General features: G+C 44.2%; 1 protein-coding gene across 6 annotated transcripts in view; it reads left to right on the top strand.

Annotated features, from left to right (window-relative positions):
- SHLD1 (shieldin complex subunit 1) overlaps positions 1 to 14950 on the top strand; it is a 94483-nt gene that overhangs the window by 51340 nt on the left and 28193 nt on the right. Inside the window, exon 3 of one of the 6 annotated variants that reach the window (XM_045086021.1) lies at positions 14281 to 14363. The exons of the other annotated variants lie outside the window; for them this stretch is intronic. Coding sequence (XP_044941956.1) covers positions 14281 to 14327 — 47 coding nt within the window. The 3' untranslated portion in view covers positions 14328 to 14363. The remainder of the gene's footprint in view (positions 1 to 14280; positions 14364 to 14950) is intronic. 6 annotated transcript variants of the gene reach the window in all.

Genomic DNA, 14950 nt, shown 5'->3' with positions numbered 1-14950 from the left:
ATTTCATTATAAAATATTTGTTTTAGAACACCAAATTAATGCACCATGGGAATTGAGGGGGTGTCATTTTTTAACGAGTTACCATAGCGGCCAATAGAGAGCTGTGGCACATGTATCATGAGAACGTACTTCCAGAGGTGGAACTAAAACAGAATAATTTCTCCTACAGGAGGTGAGAAATGTTGGGGGTGGGTTTTTCTTTCTAAAACCGTGTTCCTAAAGGATCACCATGACAGCTTTTAAAAAAAATCATTAAAGAACCAGACTCATGCCTAATAGAAGGGGTCTGAGTGTTCGTGTCTGCACAAGAACAGACGACCCGTTTCTGTGGACTTAATGAATACTAATCCAGGGGAACGAATGCGAGCTATTTAGAGTTCATCTTCGTGGCATGAACAGACACGGCTCTCCTTAAGCAGATCCTTAGATTTAAATTAATTTGCTTGGAATTTGCAGTTAAATCCCTCTTTCTTTTTATAGACACCTTACGTGCCGATTAGCAGCAGTCAGGTAGGAAAAGCTGTTTGTCTTGCATGAGGTGGGTCCCTAGTTTCACACCTCAGCCTGCTCCTGGGTGGAGTGCCATTCTTCTACCAAGAGTGACTCAGTGTGGGAGCACCTGGATGGCTCAGTGGGTTAAAGCCTCTGCCTTTGGCTCAGGTCATGATCCCAGGGTTCTGGCATTGAGCCCTGCATCCAGCTCTCTGCTCAGCAGGGAGCCTGCTTCCTCCTCTCTCTCTGCCTGTCTCTCGCCTACTTGTGATCTCTGTCTGTCAAATAAAGAAATAAAATCTTGAAGAAAAAAGAGTGACTCAGTGCGGCTGGCCCTCCGCATCTCCAGCTGCAGCCCCGGACCGGTTTTCTTCTAACTACCACAGTCTCCTAACAACTGCATCCATCCTACCTTGTTTGTGTAGACAACTCAAGTATTTACTCTGCACTGGTGTTTTTCAAACAGGGGTAACCTTATCCCCCTCACCCTGGGGACATTTGTCGATGTTGGGATACAGCTTCGATTCCCTTTCTCTTCCTCCTTCTCCCTCTCCAATACTCTCCCCTTCACCCTCCTCTCCTGCTTCTTTCTTGAGGACAACGTAGATGGGCCCCACTTCGTATTTTGCCAAGGGAAGACCTAAAAAACGGCCTATACCGTGAACTTCACAGATCTACCCTTATTCCGTAAAAGAAAGGCTATTTTAATACACAAAATGGAAGGCGGACCTAATCCCAAAGTAAAGAGCAACCTTCTGTGGTTGCTTGTTTTCTCCGTTGGCCATGGACTGGTGAGAACTTCATCATGGCCTACCATGAGTCTAGAGTGCCTGGGACACTTTGATGGACATAGGGCATAAAGCACTCCTTCCACGGCCCTGGGGCTAAGGAGGCAACAGGAAACTAGTAGTAGGGTGATTAGTAACTACTGCTTAGAGATTATCCTGCCTGAAACTTCAGAGCCCTTCCTTCCATTTCTAAAAATTCTGGTATCATTAAGCAAGGGAATGGGTAGCCTCTCATAAGACAGCAAGGCTATTCTTCTCTGTGGATTACATTTCCTTTGGTGGGGAGATTTTTGTAAAGTTTGTGGATGATATTTTTAGTAGATTATAAGCTTCCAGCTCAGTGACATTGCCTGTCTCTCTGCCTTTCAGAGTAAATCGTTAACGTTGTTGGGAGAAAAGGTTGCCCTGTGCATCACTCTCACGGGGCATCACACCTCAACAACATACTGGGTTCTTTCCAGTTTTCTCCATACTCTTTTGGGTGGTTTACCTGAACTCCTGATGCCTGGATTCTTTAACATGTAGTGGATGTTGTTTTTCATCCATTCAAGAAATGATTATTGAGCATCTACTACATGCCAAACCCTGTGCTTGATACTGGGGAGACACAGTGGATGAAATAGGTGAAGATCTTGCCTTCAAGCTTTTATTCCAGTGACTTCAGTCATGGCTGAGGGGATACAGAGACAACAAAACAAAAAAATTAAATAATATATCAGCTGGTGCTATGGGAAAAGGGAATGCAGTACAAGATTTGGGGGTGTGATTTAAACACCACGGCCAGGAAAAGCCTCTCAGAGGTGACATGTGCATAGAACCTGGAAAAATTTTAGTATTAATGGAGTAAATGAATAGATTTTTCTTTTGCTTGTAAAATTAATCATGTGATAAAGAGCTTCTGTACTTTTCTAGGGGTGGGAGAAAATGCAAATATTATAAAAGAGCAGTGGAAGAAGGAATCATATATCTTTACCATTTCCTCAAATGGTAAAGGCAAAGAGAAACAAAAAGAAATGAGTTAAGTGGTTATTTTGGACTTTATATCAAGAAATGAGCCAGCTTTTCTCAAAACACCTATTACTGCCTCTCTTTCATGGTATCCTGACTATTGATCCAGAAAGCATCTTTAAAGGTGCTAAATATTTATAAACACTGGAAAAAGCAAATCTCATCTGTGAAATTGTATGGGACCCAAAAATCTTGATGAATAGTACTGGGCACTCAATGGTTTATTTAGGAATATCTGTATATTTTGTGTTAAATGTTCCTAAATTTAAAATGCTTCTGAGCTCAGCCCTATGGAATGAATTCCTTAACATTAAAAAAAGATTAATGAGTTGTCTACTTATAACTAAATGTTTAACTTTTGAGGCTGAAATTGATAACATCTTTTTAAATACAGTCTGCGCTTCCCAGATTCCTTTTCTTAATGGCACACACCACCAGAGGACTAGAAACAGACATCAAGAACTAGCTCGTAGGGGGAAGCCTAAGTGGCTCAGTTGGTTAAGCCTTCTGCCTGGGTCATGATCTCAGGGTCTTGGGATCAAGTCCCCCGATGGATTTCTGCTCCGCAGGAAGCCTGCTTCTCCCTTTTTCTCTCCCCCTGCTTGTGCTCTTTCTCTGTCTGTCTGACAAATAAATAAATAAAATCTTTAAAAAAAAAAAAAAAGAAAAGAAAAGAAAAAGAACTAGCTCTAATGAGTTGTGTGATGACAGATGGGAGGTACACTTGTGAGCATAGCATAGGGTGGAGAGTTTTGGAATCACTACGTTGTACACCTGAAACTCAAGTAGCGTTGTATATCAACTATACTTCAAAAAAAAAAAAAAAAAGAAGAAGAATTAGCTCTAACATTCTTTTTCATCACTCACGCTCCTTGGGTTTTCTGTGATTCTGGAATCCATTCGTTTCTGAGAGCAAGTGGGCCTGGTGGGGCGTTGGGCTGCCTTCTCTGCTGGCATATGAACTTGACAGTGGTGTGACTATACCAAGTGAGCCTCTTCTTGATGTTCAGCCTTCACTGCACATTGGTATCCCCTGGAGGGGCTTTAATGCTATTGATGCCTGGGTTCCACCTCTAGAAGCTCTGATTTAATGGATACAGGAGGGGATCAGAATTTCTTCAAAGCTCCTTAGTTGATCCTGATATGCAGCCAAGCTTTAAGAACCACTGCCTTAGGGCAGTGCTTTTCAAAAGAAAATGTAGGTATCAGTCACGGAGGGGTCTGGTGAAAGTGCAGATTCTCACTTCGTAGAGTATGATGTGGAGAGACCAGTGATATCTCCGTAACACAGAGGTTGGTGGAGGTTGGTGGAGGTTGGCAGACTAAGGCCTATGGACCAAATCTGACTCAAGGCCTGATTCTGTACAGTTTTCTGGCCCTTTACAGAAAAAGTTTGCCAGTACCCGCGCTGGGAGGACCCTTTGTAAAGCCTCCTGTAACCACTGAAAATCCCTTCTTAGTATTATCCCACTTGATGGTATCCATGTCTTCCTGTACTTCCTGTACTTGGAAATTTGTTTTTATGTAAAAATAATGGTGTCACTGGTAGATAGATTACTTGTTGGAGGACTTGATCCTTTCAAGGCTTGCTTCTAAGCTTGTTAGGGAGATTTTAGGGCAGCTAGTTGAGGTTCCTACCAAGGTGTGACCTTTCTGGGTCTCTCCTGAATACCCCAGCTGTTCAACAAGGACTCTCCATTCCCACTGTCAGGACCTGCGTGTCTCCCAACCCCGTGTGACTTCTGAGAGGTGCCCAGCTCCCAGATCTCCTGGCTTTGCCTGGCTTTATGGACTTTCACCTTAAATGTGCACAGATTAGTACTTGGTGAAAGATTCAAAAGAATAAACTCTGGGCTGGTTTCTGGAGTTTTCTCTCTATGCAACTCCTCCCTCCTCTGCAGGACTTGGCTTCGTAAATTTCAGGCACCTCAAATTCCAATCTCTGTGCCCTGCTTGGCTTCTCCCTCCTTGTCCTGTGGTCTAGAGGGTGCCTCCAGGCAGAAAGTGGGTGCAGTCCAAGGCCCATCTTACTTGCTTCCCCCCTCTCTCCTAAACTTCCTCTGTTCAGTATCTGGAAGCTGTTGTTTTGTCCCGCTTTCTAGTTGTTCACAGCAGAAGGGCAGGTCTGGCACCAGTTACTCTGTTCTCTTTACTTAAATTGTTTTTCTCCTAATATTTTTCTGTCGTAAGTAAAGTCAGGGGTCCTGTCACCATTTTATAGGTTAGATGACACAGAGTTGTCAAGAGGGAGTAAGAGGCTTGAAATCACCTACTGAGATGCTAGGACAGCAGGATCCCGGGTCGCGTGACCTGACCCTGCTTCGCCAAACTAGATCCCAGCTGCAGACCCAAGCACAGCAGCCGATCTTATGGGTGGAGACAAAAACAGTGGAAAAAAGAGAAGAGTAGAAAGGGTGAAACAGGACGGTGATAGAAGACAGGGGGAGGGGAGAGCTCTTTAGCTGTGTATCAAAAGAGACACAGGGGACCCCCCAAATTGCATCAGATATCACTCCCTGTCACTCGTGTTGGTGTAGGGATAATAGCCACCATGACTCCGTCCACCATTACCACCATGCTCAGAACTTTCCATGAATACTGTCTCATTTAATCTTCGTTTTCTACCTCGAGAGGCACTATTATCCCTCTTTTGCAGAGTAGGAAGTATGGGCTCAGAAAGGCAGACTTATCTGCCCAGAGACACAACTGATACTCTAGTGATGTCGAGATCCGAACCCAGATCTGCAGACTCCAAAGTTTGTGCTCTTCCTCAGAGTTCCCCTTTCCCTGACTCGTCGTCAACTTACCCAATCTTTTTCCCACTTCCACCTGATTCCACTCCTTTAAGAGTACATTTATTTCATCCGGCTTTATTTAAACTAATACATACTGATTGGAGGAGATACTGAACATACAGACTATTAGAAGGAAACAAAACCCCTTCCACTCTTACCCTTTTACATTATTTCCAATCCCAGACTTGGCTTATGAACTGTAGTGCTCACCTATGTAACTGCTCTGTCCTCAGCAGAATAAGTACTCAATGAAGGCTTATCACTTTCTGGTGCCGTAGGAACAACTACATAGAATATTTAAAACATCACATAACTTGCTAAGAAAGTCATACCTTTGTTTCTGTACAAAGAAAACTGGATTCCAGTGGATTCACCAGGATGGCTTAATAATCTTTTTTAAGTGCTTCAGGTGTGTATCTGTTGTGTTAAATTTCATGGTCCTCACAGCTCTTGGCTCTGTGCTATACCCATAGCCACTTACAGATACCCTTTGATTGATTGGTTGGTTGATTGATTGATAGGCCTTCAGAGATGGAAAAGAAAATTCAAATATTCAGTGAGTACCTGCTGTGTGCCAGGCACAGAGCTAGCTCCTAGGAATAAAGTGTGAGCTAGATACCATCTCTTTAATCTTGAAATTTACCTTCTAGCAATAGAAAATCCAAGAAATCAGCCTCTGAAATGTTCAGATTAGAAGACATTCTCCCACAGTAAGTGGTATTTTTACTAGGCAAACTTGGACTTGTTTGTCATGGGTAGGCTTAAAAAAGAGGAGTGTGAAAGACCAGACTAAGTTCATAAAATCAAGAAGGGAAAATGTCACTTGAATCTGACATTCAGTGATCGCTTAGCCAGCTGCCATACTGTCTCACAGGGGAGGGTTTTATTTATGTCTCTTTTGGTCTCGTCTTCTTTTCATCTCCAGGTTTGATGGATAAGCTTTAGCTGGAGCCTTTGATTTACAGTGTTCTAGAGAAAGAGACCGGGGATGAAAAAGGCAGCCAGGCGTACCTAAGAGCCCGCATGTTGTCCTAGATCCGGAGTGGGCTGAAAGCCACATGGAGGTTTTCAGCAGGTGCTCAGGGAGGGCTTGCTGGGAAGGCAGCTCCCCCAAAGCCTCGTAAAATAAAGAGCTTTCCAGTCCTTCTCTGAAATACACAATTGCCTGGATATTGGATATTATGGCAGCAATTTGTAGTCCTTTGAAAAATCTTTTACTATTTGAGTTCAGTCGACTGAGAAAATTTTTAGAAATTTGGATCCATCAGTTATATGTATCAAATAAGGGGCTTTAAAAATTGTGCAAAAGTCTGTGACCAGGACACCTGGGTGGCTCAGTCAGTTAAGCGTCTGCCTTTGGCTCAGGTCATGATCCCAGGGGCCTAGGATCGAGCCCTGCATCAGGCTCCTTGTTCAGTGGGGAGCCAATTTCTCCCTCTGCCTGCCGCTCCCCTGCTTGTGTCCCCACCCCGACAAATAAGAAAGAAAGAAAATCTTTAAAAAAAAAGAAAGAAAGAAAGAAAGAGGGGTGCCTGGGTGGCTCAGTAGGTTGGGCCTCTGCCTTTAGCTCGGGTCATGATTCCGGGGTCCTGGGATCGAGCCCCACATCGGCTCTCTGCTCAGCGGGAGGCCTGTTCCTCCCCCGCAACTCTCTGCCTGCCTCTCTACCTATTTGTGATCTCTGTCTGTAAAGTAAATAAATCTTTACCAAAAAAAAAAGAAAGAAAGTCTGTAACTGCCATTTTTTAACCTCTAAAACATAGTTTAGTGAAACTAGAGTTATTTCATAACAGACTGGCTATTGAGGGGTAGGAAGATTAGTTATCTATTGGGAGTAGTAACAAATTACCCCAAAACTCAGTGGTTTAAAACAACAAACATTTATTATCTCATGGTTTCTGGGGACAGAGGTCTGGGGGTGGCTCAGCTGGAGGGTTCTAGTTCACTGTCTCTCATGAGGCTGCAGTCAAGCTAAAGCCTCGCCTGGAGCCAGAGAATCTCCTTCCCAGAAGTTTCACTCGTGTGACTCTCGGCTGGAGTTTTTAGTTCTCCACATGGGCCTCTCCACAGGTTGTGCTTCTGAGCGTCCTGTGCTGCTGAGCGTCCCCAGCACATGGCGGTTGACTTCTGCCCAAGTCAGGAGAGAGAGAGTTGGAGGGGGAGGGGGTTCAAAGCAGAAGCCACAGTGCTTTTCATAACCTAATCTTCGAAGTGACAGACATCACTTCTGCCTGTTCTCCAACCCTGCTACAGCCTGGAAGGAGACTACACAGGAGCGTGAACATCAGAGAAGGGGATCCCTGGGGGCCATCATGGAGGCTGGCTACCACATGGGCTATTGGCCAGGCAAAATTTCCTTTAAAAGCCTATGATGTAGGCTCAGGTGCATTGATATTTACAGCTTCCATTGTTTAGCTTCTTGAGAGATATAAAAGTGAAAACCCAGAGCTGTGGTGCTGTGTGTGTGTGTGTGTGTGTGTGTCCCTAAGTCTCAGCAATGAGGCCAGTTGTGTAATTCCTTGTCATATTATAGGGCCAGAGAGCTGACATCTGAGAGGCAGGGTTTGGCTGCCAAGACTTTTGAGTTTGGATGAATAAATCTCAACCCGAATAAGACCAGTGATCCAGTACAAAGGAAAAGCCCCGTCTGTTTTGTTAACTAAAGGGCACGCTGACCAGGCTTAAGTTATGGGAAATCTAAAAAGAGAACCTTTTTTTCAGTGGCACATCCTGGGAACACCTGCTCTAAGCCAGGGTCTGCGCTCCTTCTGGTTCTCATTTTCCAACAGGGGACACAAAGGGATCCAGGGCCATCTCGCTCATGGAGCCCCTCCCTTTTTGTTCCCCATAGCAGACCTGGAGTCTGGTCTTGACTAAGTCACATGCTTGGTCTGGACGTTAAATTCCTTAACAGTAACAAAGCAGTTGGACTAGAAGGAAAGGTGTTGAGTACAGTGCCTCCCGGCTAAGTCGTGCTGAAGCTGGCATTGTTCCAGCTTTTGTGCCATTTAAGAATGACCTTCGCGTTCAGATGTGAAAGCTACTGGCTCCCAAATGGCATTTTATTCCAGCCCTCCAATGAGCCAGTCCTGTGGCATGCAACTGGAGGGACCTGACAATAGCAGTTTCTCCAGGAACAAGTAGTGGAGGGAATTATCAGAGGCTCCCAGACATACTGAGCAATGTGCAGGCAATCTGCCTGTTTTGCATCAATGCAAAGGATAGTAGGTTTTCATTGTAAATATAGAAAAGCTTAAAGAAGCAAGCTTAGGAAGAGGAACCTCTGGAAGGAAAAGGGTGGAAAGAAGCTGGGATGGTGCTCAAATATATCTCATGACTTACGGTCTTATAACTTCCCATTAGGTGACTCTGCTTGGCGAGCACATAGAGGCTTGCTCTAGTCACTTTTGTATGTTTCCTGCCTATGTGAATATTTTGTATATTTTTGATACAATTTTTAAAATTTAAATTCAGTTAATTAACATATAATGTATTATTGGCTTCAGAGGTACAGGTCTGCGATTCATCAGTCTTAAATAAACCCATTGCACACTGCATCATGTGTCCTCCCCAGTGTCCATCACCCAGTTACCCCATCCCCCGACCCGTATCCCCTCCAGCAACCCTCAGTTTGTTTCCTAAGATTAAGAGTCTCTTATGGCTTATCTTGCTCTCTGATTTCATCTTGTTTCATTTTTTTTCCTCTCTTCCTCTATGACCTTCTGCCTTGTTTCTTAAATAACGCATATCAGGGAGATCATATGATAATTGTCTTTCTCTGATTGATTTTTTTCACTTAGCATAATACCCTCTAGTTCCATCCACATCATTACATGTGGCAGGATTTCATTTTTTGATGGCTGCACAATCCATTGTATATATATACCACATCTTCTTTATCCATTCATCTGTCGGTGGACATCAGGGCTCTTTCCAGAGTTTGGACTATTTCATATATTTTTAAGAAGCAGCACTGAGAAGAACACAGTCTCCTTTTTTTTTTTTTTTTAATTTTTTAAAAAGATTTTATTTATTTATTTGAGAGAGAGAATGGGAAAGAGAGAGCATGAGAAGAGGGAGAAGCAGACTCCCTGCTAAGCAGGGAGCCTGATGCAGGACTCGATCCTGGGGCTCCAGGATCATGACCTGAGGCGCTCCAGGATCATGACCCAGGAGCCCCACAGTCTCCTTTTTAAAACCTGGAGGTAATCATTAATCATTGTTCCCATTTTTGCGATTTATGTGTAGCTTTTTATTGTTAACCAAAGAAAGATCACACTCTGTATAATTGTGCATGCTGCCTTTACCCCCTCTATAGAATAGGGCTCTAGAAGCAGAATTGCTGCATCCAAGGGCATGCACATCTCCAAATTTGTTAGATAACTACTGAAAACATTTCCACAGGCTGTGCCAAAAGTGACCAAAAGTGCCTGTTTTCCTACATCCTGGGCAACACGGGTGAAAAACAACAACTCATTTGCATTTTGCTTGCTTATTAATAAGGTTGAGCATCACACTATAGAATTTTATTAAACATCTTTATTTATTCTTCTGCCTGTAAATGGCCTGTCCATATCATTGGACCTCTTTTTACTGAGTTACTTGCTTTTCTAAAGAATGACACTCTCAGGGCACCTGGTTGGCTCAGTGGGTTAAGCCTCGGCCTTCAGCTCAAGTCATGATCAGCTCAAGTCCTGGGATCGAGCCCCACATCAGGCTCTCTGCTCAGTGGGGAGCCTGCTTCCTTTTCTCTCTCTGCCTGCCTCTCTGCCTACTTGTGATCTCTGTCAAATAAGTAAGTAAAATCTTAAAAAAAAAAAAAAAAAAAAGAATGACACCCTCTATCGATTCTTGGCCTTTTGGCTAAGATCAAGTAAGAATGACACCCTTTATCCAGATTCTCCCATAGTAAATATTTTGCCACATTTGCTTCATCATTCTGTGTATATTATTATTTTCTCTTAGTTGTTTGAGAGTAAGTATAGACGTAATGCTCCATTACCCATAAATGCTTGAGTGCAGTGTGTATTTCCTAAAAAACAGGGATGCTTTCTTACATAAGTACAGTGCAATTATCAAAACCAGGAAAATGAACATTTATACAGAACTATTATCTAAGCCACAGAACCAATTCCATTTTTGGAATGGTTTTCTGTAAACATTATACTGTGAGCCTTTTAAAAATATTTAACAGGCCCCTGGGTGGCTCAGTCATTAAGTGTCTGCCTTCAGCTCAGGTCATGATTGTTGGGTCCTGGGATGGACTCCAGCATCTCATTGGCCTCTTTGCTCAGTGGGGAGCCTGCTTCTTCCCCTGCCCCTCTCCCTGTTCATGTTTTCTCTCCCCCGTCTCTCTCTTTCTGTCTCTGACCAATAAATAAAGTCTTAAAAAAAAAGAAGAAGAAGAAGAGCTGGGCTTGGTATTTTTTTTTTTAACAGCTTTATTGAAGAATAATTGACAAATAAAATTGTATGTATTTAAAGTGTACAACATGATTTGATTATATATGGTGAAATAATTACCATGATCAAAAGAATTAACATCCATCACCTCGCATAGTTAACTGCCGGTGTGTGTATGCATGGTGAGAAGCCTTAAGGTCGAAAAGTACCTTAGGTTTATGGTGCTTACACAGCTGTAAAGCCAAGACAATAAACAACAAAACTAATAAATTAACAACGTTAATTTAATGTTATGCATTATTTTGTTTTGCTGAAACTAAGTTGCAACTCACAACATAAATAGGACCCTGCAGTGACAATATGTAAATAAATAATTTTTGAAAAAAGAGACAGGGAGAAGGGAAGAAAAAGACGTAGCTCAGCAGTTCTTGGGCTGGGAGCTGGGCTTCCCAGTGAGCTTTGGAGCCCCCACTGGTCCAGCCTGAGGCTGCTTGTTGCAGGGTCTAGAGGAAACGGGTTGTTTCTACCTTTTCTAAGGATCACCCTCTGAGCCGCAAACCTTGCTTTTGCTTCTTATTTTACTGGGAAACTCAAACAACAGAAAAAGGACTTTCTCACTGTCCTGCCACCTGCCCTTGTCCCCAGAGACCCCCATCTGTTAGAGTGGCCATGTTATCTCTGCTCCTATTTAAAGCTGGTCCCTCCTAAGGTATGTTGTCCCTGGTTCCTCTCTCCCGGTCACGGACACGGACTTCATACCTCCACTTATCTCCTCTCTCCAGCGTTACTGATTTTCCCCTCTTGACTGGCTTATTCTTAGCCACCTAAAACATGCTGTAATATCCCTCATCTTAAAGAAAGAGCAGTCCTCTCCTGACCCCATCTTGCTCTCTGGCTCCTGCCCCACGTCTCTGGCTGTGAAAGACGTGTCTAATTTGTTTCTACTCAACTCTCCATTCTTCCCTTCCCAGTTGCTCTCCAGTCCACCCCAGCCAGGCCTGTGCCTCTCCTTCCAGTCACTGCTGCCTCCCCCTCCCCACATACACTCCACCACTGGGCTTCTGGATTAGTCCTGTGGCCACACTCGGCCTCTGAGAAGGCTGGCAAATGCAGCCTAGCTGTGTGCTCAGAAGTCAGATTAGGGGGACAGGTAGAGCAAGGTGAAGGAGAAAGGGGGAGCTATTTCCAAGGACTCCTTGCAATAGAATGGAGCAGGATGTGAACAGACACTCTCCTTCCTGTGAAGCTTAACTGAAGAATTTTTAAAAACCCCGGGCGTCTCTCTACAGCACGGACCCCACCCACAGGAGCAGGGCTGAGTTCTGGTTAGCAAGAAACATGCCAGAAGAGACCTCCCAATCTTGACCTTAGAAGGCGAGGCTTGCTTTTTTGTTTTTCATGTAAAGAATTGGATTAATTGTGATATCCATAAATGTTGCTAATTCTATATTTCTGTCTAGAAGGCAATTTTCTGTATCTTTTTGTTGTTGTTGTTGTTGTTGTTTATAAACAGCTTGAATTCTGTCACTTGAAAGGGCTACAAATATCCATTTGTTTGCCAAGCAGAACACACAGCTATTTTGCTTTACAACTTGCGCCAAAGATAGCGGTGCACCTGGTTCTTTGATTGTCATGAAGCTTACATGTTAAATGTGTCCAGGAGCAATTTTCTGATGAAGTCTCCAGTACTCTGCAATGTGGATTGAAGCTTGTGTCCTTCCAATTTTATTTGAAGATCCTAAAATTTAGATTGTATTTTCCAAACCCTAACATTCAGATCGCATTTTTCAAACCGGAGAATGAGGATCCATTCCTGTGGCCTGTATCTCGATCTTCACCGTCACCAAAGGAGTTAGCTTCCTTTCCAGAACCACTGGGTGGCTTAGCATAGTGTGAAAGGGGAATAAGTCTCCCTTATGGGGTCTTTAAGGATGGTGCCAACACAGCCCCAGAGATTACGGAGAGGCATAGGAAATGAAAGGATCTGTTACACTCACTGGGCCTGGAGGAGGGAGGCCCACTTGGAAAGAGCATCCAGGGATGCTTGGACTGAACCAAGCAGGTGGTGAGCTGAGAGTGCAACCCCGTGGGCAAGTGCCTTTTTGGCGGTCAGGGTGGGGTAGTCAACCAAAGTTGGGAGGAGATTTTTCTGGTGAGTTTGAGTGTCACTCAGTCACAGTGTGACAGTCAGGGGAGAGCAAGAGGAACCACAGCGGGGACCAGCCTTATCACATGGGTGATGCATCTGGCTGCCTGGACAGATGCTCACAGACTGTGTGTGGGGATGTTGAGGCATCAGAAAAATGGGATGTTTCAAAAACTGGCAATACACTTAGCTAAGCTATGTCTCTTCCAAAGTACTTCATCAGATCTCTCCTCTGCTCTACCCAAAAGAGAGGGTGCTCTTTTGTTTTAAAGAAACAAAAGAGCAGGGTTAAGCATCTGCGGTTAAGCATCTGCCTTCAGCTCAGGTCATGATCCCAGGGTCCTGGGATTGAGCCCCGAGTCAGGCTCTCTGTCTCTGCCTGCCGCTCCCCGCTGCTTGTGCTCTCTCTCTGTGTCAAATAAATAAATAAAATCTTTAAAAAATAAAAATGAAAATAAACAAGTGAGCAGTCTGAACCTAAAGGATAAATATTTTCAATAGTGTCAGCTTTTCTTGGCTTCCATTATATGAATGTATGGAACTGATGAACGAGCGTCATCTGCCTGCTACCTCCCCTCTTCTCGCTACCTCCCCTGTTCCCCCCAACCACTTGCACAGAAAAGCTGAGGGTCTGCGTAATCATGGCAACCTGCCCTGGATATTGAGTGAATGACTAGAGAAATGAACCGTTTTGTGCAGCCCTGTCTTTACTGTGCGCAGGACCCAGCAAGAGGATGTTCAGCAAGAATAGAATAAGGCGGAGGCCGGTCAGTACAGTCGTAGCTATTACTGAACCCCACCGCGTGGCCGCAGGCCCCAGCTGACGTTTGTATCAGCTCGTTATTGGATTCCTCATTACAGCCTCGGCTGGGCTGGCAGGCTTGGACAGCCCACGGTGCAAATGAAAAATAGATGAGTCTGACTCAGGGAGCATTTCCTTTCCTCCCTTTCTCCTGAAGGAAAGGAGAAGTGATTGCCGTGGAAACTATTTCTGATATTAATAGGAACAGCACGGCCCGGGTCTGCTGGCTAAAGGCAGGCAGCCTGAGTTAAGATGGTGAGATACCATTTAGAGCAAGTAACGGGACGGATGTGCTGTTGTTCCCCGTCCCTGGTGCTCCTTATTTTCCCGAGCACTGTTGTTCTCAGTCTTATCTACCACAAGAGACCTTACACAAACATCACTGATTTATATTCGCTTATGGTGTCAGCTTTCATCTCAAGAACAGGTTATTACGCACCCGCCAACATGGGAAACATTGGTTTGCACTTTCTAGACACAAGGGGTTGTGATTTAAGCACCGTCGGAGGGAGCCCTGGGCTTTTCTTTATCGTCGATGGGTGTGAACTTGGCAGCAGGTTATTTTTTTGTGCTGTCCAAGGTTCTCTTTTTTTGGCCTGTGATCAAGCCGTTCATGATTTTCAGATGGCAACAAGATGTATTTAAACTCTCTGTGATCAAAGATCCTACAGGAAGAATTATTTAACCTTATCTATTCTCTGTAACATAACCCTCCTTTTCCCATATTGAAATAACTATTCATATATATATATATTTTGGTAACGTGAGGTTTCTTAGGATCATAGTTGTGGTCTGTAGCACAAGTGACTTTAATTTATTTGGATATGGTCTTTTTGTTTCCTTCAGGATTTCTGCCATTCAGATACCTGTACAGGATTCTGCGTTGTCACTGAGGCAGGGTTTGTAGAAGGTAGCAAGACTTTCCTCAGGTAACTTTACTTCAGCGATCTACACAGATGGCTATCCCAAGAATGTCATCACCAGGGGCGCCTGGGTGGCTCAGTGGATTAAAGCCTCTGCCTTTGGCTCAGGTTATGGTCACAGGGTCCTGGGATTGAGCCCAGCATCGGGCTCTCTGATCTGCAGGGAGCCTGCTTCTCCCTCTCTCTCTGCCTGTCTCTCTGCCTACTTGTGATCTCTGTCTGTCAAATAAATAAATAAAATCTTAAAAAAAAAAAAAAAAAGAATGTCATCACCAATGCCTTGCCTCCTGTAAGAGCTTGGATTCTCTTTGCCCAAGCCAGAGTGGTCATTCTAGCGCAGAGGTTGAGAACGAGACTCTGGTACTAGACCTCCCTAGGTCTGAATCCAAGCTTTACCACTTGCTAGCCTGGGACCTTGAGCAACTTCCTGAGCCTGTCTGTGCCTCTGCTTCCTGATCCGTCAATGGGATACTTCATGAGGAAGCTAGTGGGTTATGCTCAAGCTTGTGGGATAGTGTCTGGCGTACAGTAGGTTCCATATAAGTGCCGTAGTCTGGCTGGTCTGTCATCCCGCCTCTCCCACACCCCCTCTT

This window comes from Mustela putorius, unplaced genomic scaffold (assembly GCF_011764305.1).
Source record: "Mustela putorius furo isolate JIRA1106 unplaced genomic scaffold, ASM1176430v1.1 tig00000874_pilon_pilon_pilon, whole genome shotgun sequence".
NCBI classification, from domain to species: Eukaryota; Metazoa; Chordata; class Mammalia; order Carnivora; family Mustelidae; genus Mustela; species Mustela putorius.
This window is presented reverse-complemented; position numbering and strand designations above follow the sequence as displayed.